This window comes from Antrostomus carolinensis, unplaced genomic scaffold (assembly GCF_000700745.2).
Source record: "Antrostomus carolinensis isolate BGI_N321 unplaced genomic scaffold, ASM70074v2 scaffold2775, whole genome shotgun sequence".
Taxonomy (NCBI): Eukaryota; Metazoa; Chordata; class Aves; order Caprimulgiformes; family Caprimulgidae; genus Antrostomus; species Antrostomus carolinensis.
In genome coordinates, this window is record NW_010316940.1 from 1 (window position 1) to 21114 (window position 21114).

Consider the following 21114-nt stretch of genomic DNA (forward strand, 5'->3'; position numbering starts at 1 on the left):
GGCCGGGGAGGGAGACAGGAGGAAGCGCTTCATTTCAGCCACGGCTGCGAACTACTTCGGGCTCGATCCGGCCGCGGGTCCCGCTGCCCCGGCCGCGGGGCTCCATGCCCGTCCCGAGCTGACCCGCTTCCTGGACGACGGCAATGAGTTCCTCCTGGTTGTGCAGCGCTCGGGCACCCAGCTCACCGCCTCCAACAAGGTACGGGAGCGTCCAGCCGAGCCGTGCAGGCACCTCTGGACCCGGCGTGTCCACCCCATCCCGGTGTGCGAGCCGGGATGCGGAGCCTGGGGTCCAGCCCGGGTTTAGAGGATGATCCGAGGGCTGGAGCACCTCTCCTATGAGGACAGGCTGAGAGAGTTGGGGCTGTTCAGCCTGGAGAAGAGTGTGTCCGGGGTGACCTTATTGCAGACCTTTCGCTACCTGAAGGGGCTACAGGAAGCCTGAGGAGGGACTTTTTACAAGGGCAGTTAATGACAGAACAAGGGGCAATGGCTTTAAACGGGAAGAGGGGAGGTTTAGATGAGATATTAGGAAGAAATTCTTTCCTGTGAGGGTGGTCAGACACTGGAACAGGTTGCCCAAGGAAGTTGTGGCTGCCCCCTCCCTGGAAGTGTTTAAGGCCAGGTTGGATGAGGCTTTGAGCAACCTGGTCTAGTGGAAGGTGTCCCTGCTGATGGCAGAGGGTTGGGACTGGATGATCTTTAAGGTCCCTTCCAACCCAAACCATGCTGTGATTCTATGAAAGACTGGGGTCTGATTTAGGAGACACCTTCCTGCTGCAAACATCCATGTTGGTCTCGGTGTCTGCTGCATAAGTTACTGTCTGAAGAGTCTGAAGACCGTGTACTCAGCTGTGATCTGTTTGTTAGTGGATTGTGCCCATGCTAGTTTGTTTGGTAGTTTGTTTGCTGCGTAGTTTTAGTGTGTGGTACGCTGTCGCTGCCTGAAGGTAATGCAGCCTGGAGAATGGCAGGCTGTTATCTCGCTGCAAATGCCAGGTGGAGGCTGATGTACAGGTTGTTCCTGGGCAGGGATGCATGCAGGTGACTGGAAGGATTGCACTGCCGATGTCCATGCAGGAAACATGGCCCAATACGTGGCACATTGGCTGATATTTGACAAGTCCCAAGGTGAGTGTTTGTCCAAACCGTGCATTTAACATCTGTTTAACATCTTTATCAATGATCTGGACGAGGGGAACGAGTGCACCCTCAGCAAGTTTGCAAATGACACCAAGCTGGATGGAAGTGTTGATCTGCCTGAGGGTAGGAAGGCTCTACAGAGGGATCTAGACAGACTAGATTGATGGGCCAGGACCAACTACATGAGTTTCAATAAGGCCCAATGCTGGGACCTGCACTTTGGCCACAACAACCCCTGGCAGCACTACAGGCTTGGGGAGGAGTGGCTGGAGAGCTGCCTGGCAGAGAGAGGCCTGGGGGTGTTGATTGACAGTCAGCTGAACGTGAGCCAGGAGTGTGCACAGGTGGCCAAGAAGGCCAGTAGCATCCTGGCTTGTATCAGGAATAGTGTGGCCAGCAGGACCAGGGAAGTGATCTTACCTGGTGAGGTACTGGTGAGTCTGCACCTCAAGTACCATGTTCAGTTTTGGGCCCCTCACTACAGGAAGGACGTTGAGGCACTGGAGCGTGTCCAGGGGAGGGCAATGAAGCTGGTGAAGGGTCTGGAGCACATGTCTTATGAGGAGCAGCTGAGGGAACTGGGCTTGTTTAGCCTGGAGAAAAGGAGGCTGAGGGGAGACCTTTTTGCTCTCTACAACTACCTGAAAGGGGAGTGTAGGGGGTTGGTCTTTTCAGCCAAGTAACAAGTGATAGGACAAGAGGAAGTGGCCTCAAGTTGTGCCAAGGGAAGTTTAGATTGGATATTAGGAAGAACTTATTTACTGAAAGGGTTCTCAGGCATTGGAAGGGGTTATCCAGGGCAGTGTCGAAGTCCCCATCCCCAGAGGTATTTAAGAGTAATTTGTGTCATGTAGACATAGTGCTCAGGGACATGGTTTAGTTGGGGACTTGTCAGTGTTATGCTAATGATTGGACTTGACTGGTTTTCTCCAATCTAGGCAACTGTGTGATTCTGTGATTTTTGCAGATTGATGTGTCCAGTTATGAGCAAATCTGAGGTTCACTGTGTGAAATGTCCTGTGTTCAGCAAGTGACTCATCTGGGTGATACTGTGGGGTGTGATGTGCAGTGAATATCACCATGTAATCAGGACACAGTGTGGTTCCTGCCACGTAGAGTGTACAGGCAAAGCACGGTCTTGACATGTATCCATCCCATCATTCTGTTGTGAGAGCAGGGATGTGGTGTCTCTTATGTCACTGACAGATTTTTCCCCGCACTGAAGACTAATGTCATGTGTCATTAACATGTGAACTGCTGTGTGGACTGGTAACTTGCATACCTCTTGGTGTAGTCCTCTGTGAAGTCTAGTGCATGCTGTTTGCAGGAATTAACATGCTTCATGAGGAATTAACACGTGTGTGTACCAGTGTTTGGGGTGTACTGCTGAGCACTGTCTGATATGCAAAGCCACTGTCAGCAGCTGTGGAAGATCAGATACATCTCCAGGCTGTAACGTATGCCTGTTGTCTCTGAAATGATGTCTGTATGTGTTGGGCTAAAGACTTGATAAGAAAGTAAAACTGTTACTGTCCAGTAAAATTGGAAGCTGTTCTTACTAGCCCTCTCTTTCTTGTAACAGAAAAAAAAGTTCACAGATGTTTAGAATTGCACAGAATTTGGGAGTTCAGCTAGCATGTCTTTTTGCTATTGTTTTATCAAATGTTTAATAATGTTCTCCTGTTTTATGAGTTCTTCTTGGCCACAAATGGGCAAAAACTGGAACACCAGAAGTTCCAGACAAACTTAAGGAAAAACTTCTTTAGTGTGAGGGTGACAGAGCACTGGGACAGGCTGCCCAGAGAGGCTGTGGAGTCTTCATCTCTGGAGATGTTCAAAACCCACCTGGACACTTTCCTGTGTAACCTGGTGTAGGGAACCTGCTCTGGCAGGGGGGTTGGACTAGATGATCTCCTGAGGTCCCTTCCAACCCTTATGATTCTGTGACTCTGTGAAGTAGTTTCAATAATTTATTTTATGGCAATTTTTGGAACTTTACTTGTAAGTTGAACTGTCAAGGGAACAAGAGTCCTGTTACAACTTATGATTTTACTGGTGAAGAAGCGTGCCTTGGGAAGTCTATGAATTGCAATACTTATGTATTTACAGTCTCAGGTGAAAAATACTGAATATTTAAAAAAAAAATCCTAAAGTTATGTATTGTACAAATGCAATAAAAAAGATAGACTTCGTGCTTAGTTTTCTCTAGGCACGAGATGGAGTTTCTGGTTTGTTCCCTGAAAGTGGTAAGTAGAGTTTTCAAAATCAAAATAGCATAAGTAATTAAGTATGTATGTATGGTATTTACAGAAATAATTAAGCATAACTATGGTATTTACAGGTATTTTATAATTATAAAGGCATTATGTATTTCATGTTGGAATTCAGATTCCTATGAACTTAGGAACTAATCTAATAAAAGTTTTCATTTCCTGTGCAAATCAGATACTACCAGAATGTTATCGGGCCCATTGGGAGTAATTTATATTTTATTCTTGATGTAATGATTTGTGTAAATGGTGTTTGTAATTTAGTATAATATGCAGTCAGTGACATTTTTCTAAACAAATCCTGTCTTCTTATTACAGATTGAAGCTACTGATTCAAAGAACAATGTGTTGGTGTTCTTTAAGCTGCGACCTGATGTAATTACAGAAGATAATCTTCATAGTAATATTCTTGTGTCGTCTATGCTAGATTCACCAATTAACACCCTTTATCAAGCTGTACGACAAGTTTTTGCACCTGTGTTACTGAAAGTGAGCAATATACCAATTTGAGTGTTCTCTGGATTTATAGTGAAACATTGAAATTCCACAGGATGTTAACTATTCTGAGATGAATATTTTATGTTCTAAAAATATTTTAAGAAATTAAATAATGGATGATAGTTCTATTTTCTAAGTTAAAGAAGATACTTCACTTCCTACCAGTAAGGATGAGAGGAGCACTCTGGTCATAACATATAAGCCTGACTAGAAATGTGGAATATACTGGGCAGTGGTGGTTAATGGAAACAGCAGCTCCTTACCTCCTTTCCACCAGTAATTCTGGTCTTGTGTCTTTTTCTTGGTTTAGATATTCTTATATATAAAATGCATAGCTCTGTATCATGCAAACGATAATTCTTTAATATATGGCAGATAGGTGGGCTACAGTCTAGGTTAATTTGTACAGCTAAAAGGTTCTGAGGCTTTTCCTTCTTGTACATTAAATAATATATTTCCTTTGTGGATTTTTTGTCAAAAATGACGACCATGGCTATATTTCATAAGCTGAACAAGCAAAGTTTCAGCATTTAAATATTTTTAATTTTATGTCATAATATTAATAAAATAATTTTAGAACAACACAATAACTTTTAATATTTGGTTCTAGCAATTTCCAGATTCTACTACAGAAATAGATTCCAAATTTAACTTAAGAGAATTCATTAACAAGGAATTTTGAACACATTTTCAGAGTGCCTTTTTAAATCCAACACCTGACTTCTGATTTTGTGCTAAAAATTTTTTTACAGTATTATTCTGAATTGTTAAGTGAAAAGAATGAGGTACTTTTCCTTAACTTTAAGAAAAAGAAATTATTACATTGTCTGTGTGGTTGGTTACTTCTATTAATCAGATTTTTTTTTTTTTTTTTTTTTAATTTTTAAGATTAACAGGAAGAAAATAGTAATTGTTTTATCATGTGAGTCACAGTTTTTGAAATTTTCATTGCAGGATGAGAGATGGAGTAAAACATTTGATCCCAAACTCCAGAAACTTTTAAGTGAGCTTGAAGCTGGCTTGAGTACAGTTCTCAGAAGATCAGATCCTAACTACACAGGAACAAAATTCAGTGAAGATGATGTGCGAGGTTTGTTTTGCAGTTACATCTTTTATAGTTAATTTTAAATTAGGTGTAAATAATTTATTTACAGGTTGAGTTTTCAGTCTTCGTTATCCTAGTGACTCCAGAGTGTGGAATAACAGGTTGTGGTGAGTAGATTGGAATTAGTGATGATCAGCTTTGGTCTTCTGGTATGAGCTTGATTCTACATCTAGTCAGAGTCAGAAATTGAAGGATAATTACATAACCATGTAGTAAAAATTTGATTTACAAAGTGTGTTTTGACTGAAAATATTCTGTGACCTTTCGTGTATTTCACGTTTAAACATTTTCCATTATCATTTGCAGCTATACTTACACCAACAGATGAATTTCAGTTCTGGATAGAATGTGCTCATCATGGAAATAAATGGTGTACTAAAGAGAGAGCTTCTCATTTTAAAGACCTATTTGAGGACATTGCAAAAGTATGTTTTCTTTTGTCTGATAAGTGATATATTTGTAGACTTAGTAAAAGACATTTTACTTATGAAATATATGTCAGTTTATGCACACTTCTTTCAAATACATGAATATATTACCATTTAGTTATTTTTTCTTAGGCAAAATTTGACTTTAAATGACTTTCATGTAATTTCTAGTGACAATGGTACAGGGAAGCACCAGTATTTAATTGGGAGCAGATTTGACTGATACTAAGAGCTGCTGTAGAAATAGCACAGGATGCTACAGCTTGTGAACTAGAAATTGACTCATTAAATTATAAAAAGGAGAACTGAAAATGCAGGTTATAATAATGAATGTTATCATGCAAAATTTTTGACACTTTTAAAATGCTTGCTTAAATAGTGCTTCAGTCAATGCATTCTTAACATGAATAAACTTACACAAATGCTTGTTTTGAGAGGTTTATGCCATATTTTGTTAAGCAATGAAACCCAGGAAACTATAGCAATTACCAACGTCGGAAAAGTACGGATGTTTCTACAATACTAGTTGCAAAGTAATCACAATAAAGATTTTTTTTTTTCCTAGGATTATTACAACTTGGATAGTCTCTCATTATTTGAAGTCGTGGATTTGGTGGAGGCTACCAAGGATACTGTTGATACTGTGTGGAGACAAACAGAACATGATCCTTATCCACAGCCACGCATGCATAACCTCTTGGATGTAATAGGTAAATCTTTATGCGGTCTGGTTTGAATTAACAGTTGAGAAAAAGTAAAATGCATCCTTGAGCAGACCTTCTTCATCCTAAAGGCACCAGTGACAGCCTACAGCATTAAGGTGCTTTCTTCTTGTAGTTATGATCCATGAATATTATTTGCCTCATAGTATACAATAATTTAGCCAGTTCTGGTAGATGCCTTCACACATGCTTGGATGATAGATAGTAGCAACATGGAGTTGGATACCTTTCAGCCTGTGGACTGGATTTGTCTTGGTTCTGTTTAGCTCCTTGTCTTTCTCTCAAAGGAGAAAATTTATTTCCATTAACCCCCATTTGAAGGTCAGTTCAGTCTGTGTGGGGGTGAGAGCAGTCTCATTCTCTTGACAGCAGTCCCACATTCTGGAGCAGTGATAAGACAATAAGTATGTCTGGTGCTGCCAGACGTGTGTGTGCATGAAGCTTGTGTGTGGATTCCAGAATCTAAATCCATCAGCTGTTTATGTTTAACTTGGAGATATTTAAGAGACTTATTGAATCTGAAACGAAATAATCAGTTATTGATACATTTGTGTGGTTTGAAATCAAGACATTACACTAGTTTTTAAAAACGTGATTGGAATGTGGTGTAGCATTTAAAGGAATTATTTTAAACAAACATAACTTACTGCTTTTGTGTACTTTTTTGTGTTCTAGGTGGCTCGCTAGGTAGATATGTTCAGAGAAAATTAGCAGCTTTGAATTTGTGGGAGGATACTTTCTACAGTGTTAAAGAAAATCTAAAGGCTGGCATCTTGATCTGTGAGCAGTGGGTCTCAGCTTGTGAGTACCTAACTGGACAACTGTGGCAGCGTTATACTCTACATCCATGGAAAAATGAGAAATATTTCCCTGAATTGTTAGCCAAACTTGGCAAGCGCCTTGATGAGGTAGAGATTTGAATTATACACATGTATTTAATTAGACACAGAATTAAACAACGTTGCTTTAAGTTAGAAAAAGGATTTAAAGCACTTTCATAGCCTTTTCAGAGTCAGATAGCATTCCATAGTCTGTGTTTGCCTGGGCCTTTCAAAAGTTTCTTGTAAAAAGGAGAGGGATGGGATGTGCTGCTTGTGCTTTTTGCTTCTAAACATAATTTTAATGTGAAAATTTGTTGGATATATCAAATATTTTTTTCTGTTATAGGTGCTAACTGTTAGAACACTGTATGAAAAACTTAGGTTATTTTTGCCCGCTGGAGAACAAAACTCTTTATATCTCGCCCAAGTGTTCGAACCCTTTGCTGGCCTAAATCCCGTACATTATAATCCTTACACAGAGGTATAATGTTTATTTTTAATTTATTCACATTCTTTCTGTGACTTTTTATGATGTATATGAATAGTCTTAAGCTAACATATGAATTTATTATCTCTAGCCATTATGGAAAGCAGCAGTCTCTCAGTATGAAAAAATTATTGCACCAGCAGAACAAAAAATAGCAAGCAAATTGAAGAAACTTATTTCAGAAATTCAGGACAGTCCTCAGCAGGTATGGGTATATCTGTAGGCTGAAAACTTTCCTAAAGGTAAAGTTTTTGAATTCTTAAGTAGTCAGTTTAGAGCAAAGGAATAAAAGCACTTGGGGCCAAAGACAGTACTTATGAACAGCACTAATGGGTAGTGTCAGGATATGTTTAATTTTTTTATCAGGAGGAAGAGATAACTTTTTTAAACTTTGTATTCCAGCTTCTTCAAACATTTCAGAAATATAAGGAACTGATAAAGCATTCAAATATAAGCAAAGAATTGCTTTTTGAAAGGGAAACATTGCTAGCAAGACTTCAAGATTATGTCAAAGGTAAAAATGTATTTAAAAGTGTTTAATTGCATTAGGTTTTTTTGCAAATACTAGATTTCTTTCTTTACTTTTAGAATTATGTCAGTATCCCTAGTATGTTTTTATAACTACAGTAATAATTTCAGGCTTGTTCTATTTAGTTTCTGGCTTAATGGGAATCTTTTGTTTGTGTTAGACTATCAGATAGACTTTGAAACTCGATACCATGGTGTTCCTGGTGATGTTTCTGGACCACTGTCAGGCAAAAACCTTTCTGAAGTTGTCAATAATATCGTATGGGTACAGCAGCTGGAGCTGAAGGTAACTGATTCCGTTACTGTTTAGACACAATATCATCACAGAAGGTAAAACATGGTATTTGAGATTTCTGGGGAATTCCCCACAGAAAAACTGTGGACTGCCCAGGAGTTATATAATCAAGGTTCCTTATCAGTGGTGCTGCTTGCTAAATTGAATTTTGTTAACTGATGCAGAAGACAGTCATTTTGTGATACACTGGACTGCGTGCTTTTATGACTTAATGTTTTTGGGCAAAGAAAAGACCAACATTCTGAGAGGAGGTGTTTTTGTTAAATTTTATCCTTCAGTTTGCATTTTAAAATTGTATTTAAGATTTACAAATAGCCAGATTCTGACATCTTAATTCTGACTTGTTATTACTAACCTGGGTAGTGTACCCTTGAAATCAAAGGGATATCTGGGTAGTGCTTTTTTTAAAAAATAATAAATTTTAGTGAATATAAGTGCCATTTACAATAACTATATATTTGAATGAGAATAGAAGTTACTAATCCCAGAATAACCATTAGCCCAGTTTTTTGACATTCACCTGTGGTTTGCAGCTATCTCAAGGGCCCATTTCAGCTGAATGTAATAAAGATCTTAGAGGTGTTACTTTGTTAGGCGTCCTACAGAGAGAACAGCAGCAGCTCAGATTTCACAATTATTTATTCTGCTCATCTGCTAAAGACCAAGAGAGCATTTCACTGATGTGTGTCAGTTATGTGTCTGCTTTAGGCTGTGCTAGATTTTTTAATTGCTCTCAAATCTCCACTAATTCTGTTGACTAGGGTTTAGATTAATTTGTCCACACACAGATGAGAAATCCCATTTGAAATACCTTTGAGTATTGTCATGGACCTTATGGGTACAACAAAAAGCGCATGGGAGGTCTGTACCTTTGTGAAGAATTAACTGAAGATCAGGTGGGATACTCTAGGGTATCTTAATAGTGGTAGACACCTGTGGTGGACAACTTATTCAGACCCAATTTACTGTAATGGGAATTTGAACATCTTATTTTTTAATACTACTTGGTTGTTTTGTAATACTAATTTTATTGTGTTGATTTTCCTTTTCTCATTGAATACTGTGAAGTTAAGCTTCTTTTCTTTGCAATTGTGTTTAAGGTGGATGATGCTATCAAACTGGCAGAGGCTCTTCTGTCTGACTTACCTGGATTTCAAACTTTTCATCAAAGTGCAGATTCTTTTCTGGAACAGTTGAAAGTCTATGAACAAGAACAATTTGATGATTGGTCTAAGAACATCCAGTCAGAATTATCAAATCCCAAGTCAGGACTTTGGTAAATACATTCTTGTTTACATAATCTTTATGCTGAAATCTGTAGTGTGGTGTAATTCAATAGAACTTGACAAAGAACATAAAAAATTTACAGAATTGCAAATGAGTGGAGAAACAAAATGGAAGAGTTTATTGTCATTTCATCATCCTACCAGGCTTGGTTGGTAAGGTGGAGTATACAGGACAGCGTTGTTAACTGATCTTGCGACTTCTATTAACATCTGGAATGAAAGACATTTGGCTTCCTTGCTACTACTTGTTACCCATTGTAATCCATATAGTGATAATGTCTAGAAACCAGATGAGATTACAGTATAGCTGTGATCTACAGATGACATATGTAGAGTAACAAATGAATTGCTATTCACAGGAAATTCTGTAATCTAAATAAAGCAGATGAAAGAAGGGTAAGAAAATAAATTTAAACCTCATGAACTCTGTTCCCTAAAATAATGAAATTACTTTATGGCATATTAAAATATATTTTAACTTTTTTTTTTTTAATTGATTGGTCACATAGCTTCTTTCTGCATCTGAATGTTGCAAACTTTCTTTGAAAAAAAGAGATTGTGCACAGTTTCAGAAGATACAGTAGTTGATACTTATGTGTAGACTTAATTTATGAAAAACATTGAAATATAACAAATTAGCAGATTTAGCACTACAATATATAACATCTAATTTATTAGTACCATAAAATTTTGTTATTTTGAGATTAATTAAAAGAAAATAAGAAGCTCAATGCAAAGGGAAATGCAATGGATATGGGAACTAGAAAAAGATGAGAAAAAAAGTGAAAAAGTTAGTAAAGCTGAAGTATTTATGAGAGAAGCCTAGAAGGATGGTTGTAGAAGCATTACTACAGTAGAAAAAAAATTAGAGTAAAACCTAAAGATAGGCTGATGTTCTTATTAACATCTGATTGTGTATACCAAAACATTCCACTGATCCAAGTCCTGGTTCTTGGATTGGTTTCCTCAGAGAATTTCTTCCCTTTTACAGTGCTGAAGGCTGGGGCCTGTAAAGTGCCTGCTTGAGAGTGTATGATGGATCCAGTGTATTTGAGAAATATTGTCTAGCTGTGAGATACATGTTAACTATTGTAACAAGCCAGAAAAACTTTCTGAGCAAAACCAATAGGCATTGTTAATTTCTTCTTGCCTTCACTGGCTTTGAATTTAAGAGAAAGGTTACTATAATGTTTTCTGAGTAAATTAAAATGTTAATAAACATAGAAATAAGTAATAGAATGACATCAAGGTTTTTAGAGTTGTTTATTATATTATTGTAAAATGCACCTAAGAAAGGATCAAAATCAAATTATATTCAATAATATATTTAATTTGATTTTGGTTTAGCATCCAGGCTAATAGTCCTGTAATGGAGTTGGATCACGTTTCTGGAACATTAAATATACTTTATTCAGATTGTTTGGTGACTCTCCTAAGAGAAGTACGTCAGCTGTCAGCACTTGGTTTTGCTATACCAGCTAAAATACAGCAAGCTGCAAACACTGCACAGAAGTTCTGTAAGCAGGCGGTCATCCTCAAACAGGTACAGGGTTACATGTCATAATAAATTCCTGTTCTGACTTAACAGCTTAACAGTAACAGAACTTTTCTAGACTATTACTTTTTCTGACTCTGTGGTTAAACTTTTTGCTATGTTTGTCTGTATAAAAGTAACTTGTTTCTTGAAAAAATTAGGTAAGTCCTGAAAAGAGAATAAAAATAAAGAAATGCTTTACCATTTCAGAATGGGTCGTCTTTTGAAACAAATGAATTATAGTATTAAAGCCATATGAAGTTACTGTATAAATATACAAAAATAAGGTATAATTAATTGATCTCCTGGTTTTAGTCTCAGTTTCTGATTATTATAACTGAAGGAAAATGTCATAAAATGAAGCAGCTTGTCCTCACCATTACTAGTTTTTGACTGAAAATATATTAAGTATTTTGGTGGATATGTGTGTCTGTTTTTTTTTTGAGGAGGATATTTTTTTGACTGGACTTAATGCTACATGAATTTGTATTTGGCTTATATTTTAGTTGAAAGACCATGTCAAGTTTTCTTCTGTTACTCTAAGATGCAAGAATAAATATGTATATATTGGTAAAGATTCTTAAGTAGGTACACAGGCTCAAATCAGTTTCACATGGGGTGTCTTTGGTATCTGAGATACCTGCACAGCTAAGGCAGAGATGACACAAGACCCAAGCATCTGGAGCACTGACAGGTGCCCAAGTGGAAACCCTAGTCATCTCAAAAGGCAGTAGATGTCTATGTGTGGACAACTAAATCAAGTTGTAGGGTATCCATCTTGCTCCAGCTGCCAATCTGTAAGTAAATAGATCTATTTTAGGTCTTGTGTCATATCCTGGTGGATGTCATAGGTACTTGAAGGCCTCTGAAATGGCACTAGATGTCTAAATTTGCATAAAATAGTGGAACAGTTCCACTTATAATAAATCAGAGACTGAACCTTTTTCACTTAAGGTGAAGTATAATCGCCTCAAATGTGTAAGTAGCAGTGGTTTTTGCTATTAGAATTTGTCACTAGAAGAACATAAGATCACATTAGCATTGCATATGTACTTTATTTTTGCAAACATTTTACTATTATATTTGGCATTGATTGGCATATAAATATTTTTCTCTATTCTTGTAAATTTAATCTTCATTTTTACAGGTGGCACATTTTTATAATTCTATTGATCAACAAATGATTGAGAGTCAGAAGCCAATGATGTTACAGTCTGCTCTAGCATTTGAACAGATAATTAAGGTGAAAAAATTCTTCTCTCTTTGCATTTTCAATTTCAATGGTATCTGCATATTCTGTGCTGCCTTTTCTGCGTTTATTGCTGAACTTTTAACTGCAGCCTTCCCATACAAGTGACACTATCTGTTTAATTGGCATTTATTGAAATCAGTGAGCCTTTTATTTTGATATTGCCAGTTAAACAAGTGCTTAATCCTTTTTACTTTTGATATTAGTGTAATATGCTCTCTCATGAATTATTTTTAGTGTTTGAATTTACACATGAACCACAATGTGGTCAATTCCATAATAGCTGGGAATGTAACTCCTATTTTAACAGTGCTAAATAATACTATTTTGGTCTATTTTAGTAAAAATGGCATATACTTTATTCTGGAGATAAATTAGTATTAAGGAATGATTTCACTGTTTTGACTGCTAATAAATATGTGGATTTTGTAATTCTCTGAGTATTTCTAATTCATGTTTTGAGCAGATTGAACGTAGCTAGTTTCTGTTGTAGATAAGAACAAAGAATCTGTGAATCTACCTGGTTATTGGCTTATGCATGCACTTTGTTACACTGGGTTGGTGTTCAGACATAATATAGTTGCTCTGAGAATTCTTTTTTATAATTGCTAGGAAGTTCACTATACTTAAAGAAGTTTTAGATTCTTTTAAGAAATTTGGAGCAATTTGGATGATTTTATTTATTTTCATTTTCATTTTTCTGCTTTGAAGAGACAATACAAACTTAAAAATTACAGTGCAGTCTACAGTTTTTTAACACCATATCTCTATTTTATGTCTGAAGAAACATGTTATATATCATGAATTTCAGTTTACTAGTTTTGATGATTTGAAGCACTTTACCCCTTCCAAAACTCTTATAATGAGAATCGCTGGAGAATTATAATGTGCCCATAAGCTCTGTATTGGACAAGAGAATAATGGCTCCAGAGCAAGCATTACAGAAATGACTGGAAACTCGCTCCTGAGAACCATTTTGTGAGATATAAGAATGAGGCTGAAAGTAGAAGGGATATTGGGGTTGGGATTAGTTCACACAAAACCATGAAGGGTCCAGACCAAACCGTAGGTTCAAAAGTGTCCTGGAAAAAGTTCCCAAACTCTCCCTTAAATTTTTCTTGGGCTGGATGCAGATGTGCCACAGATTCCTTTAGTGTACAGACCCTAAGACAGTGATGGTGCAGAAGTGTTCAAAGGCACAGCATATTTTCCTATTTGACATGATTTCTGCCCTGAGTCTTTTAAGAATAGGTCCAATTGTGGAACTTCAGATGCTTTTGTCTTCTGATTTTCTACTGTAAACTTAGCAAGATGCATAAAACCCCCAGAGTCTTGATGAAAAACCCAGAGAAATGGAACTCCCCAAAACTGCTTATAAATCAGTAGAATTTTACAGTGTAATTAAAAAAAAAAAAAAAAAAAAGATAATCAGGTAAAGTTGAATAGCAATTATTAGTGTCACATTTTGGTTTTCAGTCTGTGCAGAACAAAGAGGAAAGGAGGAGTTTTAAGGTGTCCTCTCAGCTTCAGTTGGCTGCTTATGTTTGTGGGGCAGGAGCCTCAACATCAGTGAATTTATTTCAAGCTCTGTTAAGAGTCTGGCATTAAACCTTCCTCAGTGCGTTGATGTAGCTATAGTGATGTGCCCACGTGTCTGTGATTTGCCAGATTATTATGTCTAGTGCAGTAGTGGGAGGGAGGTCCTCTTTTTTTTACTAGGAGTAAAACCATCTTTCTTATATTATCATTTCCTGTATGCTAGCTGGTAGACTATATTTGTCATTAAATCTTACAAAGTTTTTATGTTTTTCAAGCATTCAAAGTCTGGTCCTGGAGGAAAAGCTCAAATAACATGGGATAATCCTAGAGAATTGGAAGTTTATATCCAAAAACTCCAAGCTGCTGCTGAACGGCTTTCCACTGAAAATAGAAAACTAAGGAAGTGGCACACAAACTTCATTGAAAAGGTAGATTTTCCAAGGGAAATTCAAATCTCATATCTTAAAGCTTACTTTAACCTTTCTTTCATTTATGTGGTAGTAAATGTTTATTATCCTTTAAAATTCTTTTAACAGGTTATATCTCTCATGAATATTGATCTACTTCGGCAGCAGCAGCGTTGGAAAGATGGACTTCAGGAGCTCAGAACTGGTTTTGCCAGCCTCGAGTCACAGGCAGGGTTTCATTGTCACATTGCAAACTGTGAACATTTGACTTTTCAACAGTAATAAAGATTTAAGACTCAAACATTGCATGATTGAATTAATTTTGATTAAGGTGTTACTAGCTAGCTCAGAAAAACTTACTGTGTACTAGTTGATGCCAGATGTGAGGTAAAATCTCAGATGAGGAGGATGAGGATAATCTTTTTTACATCATACTAGGAATGGGAGAAGAACAACTCTTGGTCAGATGACAGGGTTTAGATGATGAAATGGGAAAACCTTAGGTTATGTAGACCAGTTGTGTCTGAGCCATTAACTCAAGGTAAAATAAACAAATTGGTACAGATATAAGTGATCCCCAGGCACAACAGAACAAATATATACAATTTAGAATTAAAATGCATTTCTACCTGAAGTAAAGAAAAAGCTACATTTTTATTTGTTCACTTATCAACTGTGAACTTTTAGAATAGAATCATAGAATCATTTAGGTTGGAAAAGGCCTTAAGATCATCAAGGAAGATGATTAAGATTTTGATCAAGAATACGAACTTACCAAAGTAAATAGATGATATTACTATCACCTAAGCTATTTTGAGATATCATTCAAGTCAGTTTAATTTTTTCGATAGCCTCCAGCAATAACGGAGCTATGTTCTTAGGTATCTGTGGTGTTCTTAGCCTTTCTAATGCAAACCCAGATTATTTTAGTTAGTATTTGCCAGACAAATAAATGAAGTATTTTTAAAGATGACTCAGAGGGGATCTGATTAATATTTATAAATATCTAAAGGGAGGGTGTCTAGAGGACAGGGCCAGACTCTTCTCATTGGCACCCAACAATAGGACAAGAGGCAATGGGCATAAACTGCAGCATAGGAAGCTCCACCTGAACATAAGGAAGAACTTCTTTAGTGTGAGGGTGACTAAGCACTGGAACAGGTTGCCCAGAGAGGTTGTGGAATCTTCCTCCCTGGAGATATTCAAAACCTGCCTGGACAAAATCCTGATTCATGTGCTCTAGAAGTCTCTGCTTGAGCAGGGTGGTTGGACTAGATGACCTTCAGAGATCCCTTCCAACCTCAGCCATTCTGTGATTCTTTGATTCTGTGGATTTCTTATTTTTTTTTCCATCTTCTCAAGATAATATGAATAATAAATAAGTATATTGATTCAGCTTTTGGCTTGTGATTTCTTTTGAACTTTAGTTTGCAGATTTTTATCTTGAAGTCAGTATATTTTATGAAAATTTATAGTCTATGTTTGCTTTAAGATCTGTATGAAGATTGTTTTGGTATTACAGAATATTTTATGTGGAATATTAACCGAACTGTATTCAGTCACTTTTTTTTTTATCCTTGACTAGAACTGATAAAACTTAACTGACTTAATCCTATTGTCACCATCCAGAATTACAAGATGGTATAGTCTTACTGCTGTTGTCATCAATATTTTACATATTTCATTAAAAACCCTATTTATAATTGTCTTAAAGCTTAATTGAGACAATTTCAGGCTTTCTTACTCTCTGGAATCTTTTCTGATGGACAGCCTTTAATTGTAGGGCAGACCTTAACTGTGTAGCTTCCTGCAGCAACCTTGGACTGCCTCCAGAGCCCTGGCGTAAACTCTCTATCCAATTAAATAAGAAGAGAACTTGTTAAGCTGGAAGGAATTTCTAATTTATTTTTTAACTTGTGGGGCCCTTTTGAAAATCCCTGGATGGCTTACAAGTGACCATTTACAGACTTAAGTGTATGATACGACATTATACTTTCTTACAATGCAGTATAGCAGATTCCAATGAAAATCTAAATTCTTTAAGATAAAATCATATATCTACTTATTAGTTAATGTTGATCTGTCAAAACACACAAGAATTTTCTGAAAGACTTTTAAAAGGTAGCTTACATATCATAAGAAAATAAAAGGTGTGATACAGGTTTTGATCTCTCATTCAGCCAGCTCTGTATCTTATTTCTAGCAGTCACATGCATTTCAGAGTAACCTTGAAGAATCTTGTAGTAAACCAATGAGTGATGAACCTCAAGGGAGTTGTTAGGCTGAATTGCCATAGAGACTGGTTTGATTTGGATTTTTTTTTTTTATTCCTATATTCATTTGAAATAAATGTAATTGCTCTAGATCTTCTTAATATTCAAGCTACTCATAGAACCATAGAATGCCTCAAGTTGAAAGGGAACCATAAGGATTATCGAGTCCAACTCCCTGCTCCTTGGAGGACTGGCTAAAACTAAACCATATGACGAAGAGTGTCATTCTTGATCTCTGACAGACTTGGTGCCATGGCCACTTCCCTGGGGAGCCTGTTCCACTGGTGTGATACTTTGAATTTTACTAGCAGCCTGGTCTTCAGGCATTGTACTGTGCTCAGTTTCAGCTTAGAATTATGGTTTGAGGAAGAAAATAAAAATAAACATTGTTAAATTTTAGGGTTTCAAATCATGTGATATGAAAGCATGGAGACAGCACTGGAATCATCAACTTTACAAAGCTCTGGAGCATCAGTATCAAATGGGCTTAGAAGCACTCAATGAGAATTTACCAGAAATAAATATTGATCTAACGTTCAAGTAAGATATTTTCTTTTTTCCTATTAAGGAAGTATTCTGATTCTAATTACATTCGAATGTTAATTTTTATATGATTTGTTTCACTTTTTAGGCAAGGCCGGTTGCAATTCCGACCTCCTTTTGAAGAAGTACGAGCTAGATATTACAGAGAAATGAAGAGATTTATCTCCATTCCAAATCAGTTTAGGGGAGTAAGTGAAGCAGAGGAAGAGTCTATATTCACTGTTATGACTGAAAGAAATGCAAGTGGATTTCTGACTGCTTTCAGTAAAGCAGAGGATTTGTTCAGAAGGCTGACAGATGTTTCTAATCAATTCAAGGTATTGTAAATATTTGACTGACTCGTGCAGTTTGGGGTTTTTTTTCAGATTTGTATAATTTTAGGTTTCAGACATAGTAGAAGTAACTAAGCAATGACATTTGTGCATTATTGTCCTTTTCTGCAAGGCAAATAAGCAAAAGCTTAGTAAGTCCAGCCATGCTAAGCCAACCACTTAAGCACATACCTAGCTTGAAGTGTACGTACAGTTCCTATTGAAACCTGGTATTATAGCTGTCTGTTAACTCTTGTTCAGAATCTGTTTTGATTATCCTTAAATGTGTAAATATGTCAAACCATTCTGTACCTCCTGATTTTTGCACTAAGAGAATCTGTAGGTAATTGAAGGAGCACAAAAGTTAAAGAGAATGTAGCTTGAAGACATTATTAAATTATTTTAATATTATTGAGAGACAAAGTTTTTTAGTCTGGAAAATATTTCTTTTCCATGAAATCAAAAAAATTGTTGAAAAGGATTGGATCGTAATTGGCCAAGTAGATATGGAAACTCTGGTGAAGACACATCTTTCTAGCAAACAGGACTGGGAAAAAAACTTTAAAGCATTAAAAGTGAGAGGGAAAGAAGCAGAACGTCTTCCAAGGTATAGTGTAACTCAATTATTTTGTTTGTATAATGTATTCTATCAGATGCTTTAATATTAAAATAGAAATACTGTTTTTACATGGAGCTATAGCTAGAATTTAAAGTGTTTTTAAAATATTGATGTACTTTTTAAATGTTATTTTTTTATTTTTCAGATTTATTTTTAGACACTTACACTCTTTTATTTGCTCAGCCTTCTCTGAAAATTTTTAATATCTTCCTTTGATATGATGGGAAACTCCTTCAAAATTCAGGGCAGATTCTAAAATAGAACAAAACATGGTGATATTTTAACAATTCTTTTCGCTAAGTCCTATGTAGAGTATGTGTGGCAGTTAGGAGCAGACTTAGTAAATGTTCATACATTAAATAATTCCTGTATTGAAACACATGATTACCTTTTATAACTTATATCTTATTATATGCTAGTGTAGGCTTTTATTCTTACATATATTCACATGGAATTTAGTGTATTGCATGGTTAGAATTCTCAAATGAAGCTGGTGAGAATCATGTTCAGAACAAGGAAAAAGAGGTGATGTTTCATGCAGGAGAATGGACTGGTAGAACTTGTTTGCTAAGTGATATTTTGAGTAGTAAAGATTTTCATGAGTTCAAGGACAGACCGGGTGAAAAGAAGAGAAATTGGCTGATGTGTCTTACAGCCAGTAACTACGTGTGGCTATGAAGTGCCATGAGTTGAAAATAACTGGTGTTGAGGGAGGATACTCAGGAAGATAACAAATCAGGTAGCCCTTTTTTTTAGTGTTCTTTAGGCATCTACTTATGGTCACTGTGAGATATTAGATATGGGGCCCTGAAATGACTCACTATGGCTTTTCTTATGTTCTTAGGACCATTGAAGCCTGGCATAACTGTACAAATCATTAAAGTTTAAGTATAGAAATAGTCCTTTTGAGTTTAGTGACACTGGATATATAAATCAAACAATTTTCTATTTGGAGCAGAGCATTGGACTTTAGTCCCCATAAAACTGCATATATATGCATAATGGTTATTAATATTACAATACTATGAGTAATTTTCCCAGTAAGCTATAACTATTTGTAGAATTATGAGGGCAATTTTTTCTTATTAAGCTACAGAATCAGGGTAAACTGTAGATGTGCATAGAACTTAGAGATATTGACATGTAAGTATACTACTTAATGTTTGCTGTTTTTTAATCTTTTCTCTTGAAGCACCATCAGGATAGATTGTTTAACTGTTAATTGCAACCCTGTGAAAACTATAATAGATGATTTAATCCAGAAGTTGTATGATGTTCTTGTCATTTCTTTGAGAAAATCTATTCAAGGTAAATAACTTTAATGAATAGTATGGTTTTCTGTTTCTATTGTACTTGTGGACATTTGTTTTAATATAAATACTCTTGTTAAGAAATAGTTTAGTCCTGGGCACAGTCAGCTGCAGAAATCACAGTGCAGAGAAAGTAATCTGTTACTAATTTTTCACTACAGGCCTAACCTAAGACCCCTTGATGTCCATGTGCATCTTTCCTGTTTACTTGTGTTGGACACATCTGTTATGGATGTAAAAGAATACATATGAACATTAGTTTGCTTGGTTTTTTTTGGCTGAAGGAAAATTTCTTTGTCTTTTCAGAGAGGAAAATTTATGTGATGTTTGAGAGAAAAAAAAGTTCTTAGGCATTTGAGGATAATTGAAGGAGGCATCATGAAATGCTGTAATTAAAAACATTATTAGATTTTTCTTTCACAAATTGAAATACTTCCTGAAGAGTCTTAAATAATCTAGGCTTATTCCATAGAGTTGCTTATCACTTATATTTTTAAAATGCAGAGTGTTAAAGAATGCATAATATTTCCTTATTTTTGGGTGGTCTATCTATATCTGGAACAGGTAGACAAAATGGAATAAGGTGTAGATGATGAGGAATACCAGTGCTTTGTGCTTTAAATGTAACAATCAGCACAGGAAACACAGAACACAGGTTGTGCAGAAAGTGAATTACTTCAATAGCCTGAAAAATTGTTTCCTGGAAGATGTATTATTCTCTGGAATTGTACAGCTCCTTTCTCAGTAACAAAAAGTTCTACCTTGGTAGGAAAATGCAATGTTACAGCCTAATGAGGCTTTTGTTTGTGAATCTTTTCAATATTTAAAGCAAGGCTGCATTAGTTAGTTTCTTTAAAAATGAAACAAAACAAAACGCACCCCCCAAAAAAACCCTAAAAGCAATTTTAACATCTGATTTTCTCCATTTACCCAAAAAAGATCTACCCCAAAAAAGGTTTTGAATGTGTATGAATAAGTGCTTTACGTATCTGTTTAATTCTCAGAATGGACTCTGATACTTACGGTCTAAATCATACACCGAATGCGATGGATTACATTTAAGAAACTGCTTGTATACACAAACACACAATTTTAGTTGAAGCAGCACATAAGATTGGGTTCTGCAATTTTTTTAAGCAAATACTGCGTACATTATCATATCTTATGACAATGTTGTATCACAGTACATTTGTCTGACTTGGATATTTATTACTACAAATATTTTATCCATGATGACTTTCTTTTCCACCTTTATATAGCTCATCTATGTGATGTTTCTTCATTTCTCACTGATGCCATGGAGACATTAGTGTATAGGCCCCAGACTGTAGAGGAAATAGCAGAAGACAATTTAAAATATTTAAACCTACGTGAACGAAAAGAAGGGGTAAGACACTATTTTATCTTATCTAGAACAATAGCTATAAAAAATGTAATTGCTTTCTAGTATGGAAACATTTAATATAATTAGTTTAGAACATGCAGTGGCCTGTGGTCAGGATAGGGTTCCATGCACCACAGTATTTTGTCTCCAGCAGTAGAATAAAAGGGAAAATATAAAATCAGGGTAGCATACTTGATGCTTACCCACACTTACAGCCTCCAAACAGAACTTTTAAGTTTTATGTGGTCCCTGAACATATAGTAGCAGTCAGTGGATTTCTCTTCCACAACCTTACCTTGTCTCCTTTGGGAAGCAAATACACCTTTGACATCCTGTCCCGATCCGATATCGGGGATCATTTA

The 21114-nt window shown here is 36.2% G+C and overlaps 1 protein-coding gene across 1 annotated transcript; it reads left to right on the plus strand.

Moving 5' to 3' along the window:
* Nucleotides 1-118: 118 nt before the first annotated feature.
* LOC104519459 (cytoplasmic dynein 2 heavy chain 1) lies at nt 119-20755 on the plus strand (the record flags this gene model as incomplete). The annotated part of the gene is made up of 20 exons (XM_010168389.1): nt 119-199; nt 3732-3902; nt 4866-5001; nt 5323-5441; nt 6010-6154; nt 6842-7074; nt 7334-7468; nt 7566-7679; nt 7877-7988; nt 8164-8288; nt 9398-9573; nt 10931-11126; nt 12265-12360; nt 14181-14333; nt 14442-14540; nt 16986-17125; nt 17217-17445; nt 17919-18046; nt 19251-19366; nt 20628-20755. Coding segments are annotated over 20 exons (2832 nt in total), but the record flags the coding sequence as incomplete, so codon positions are not given.
* Nucleotides 20756-21114: the final 359 nt, after the last annotated feature.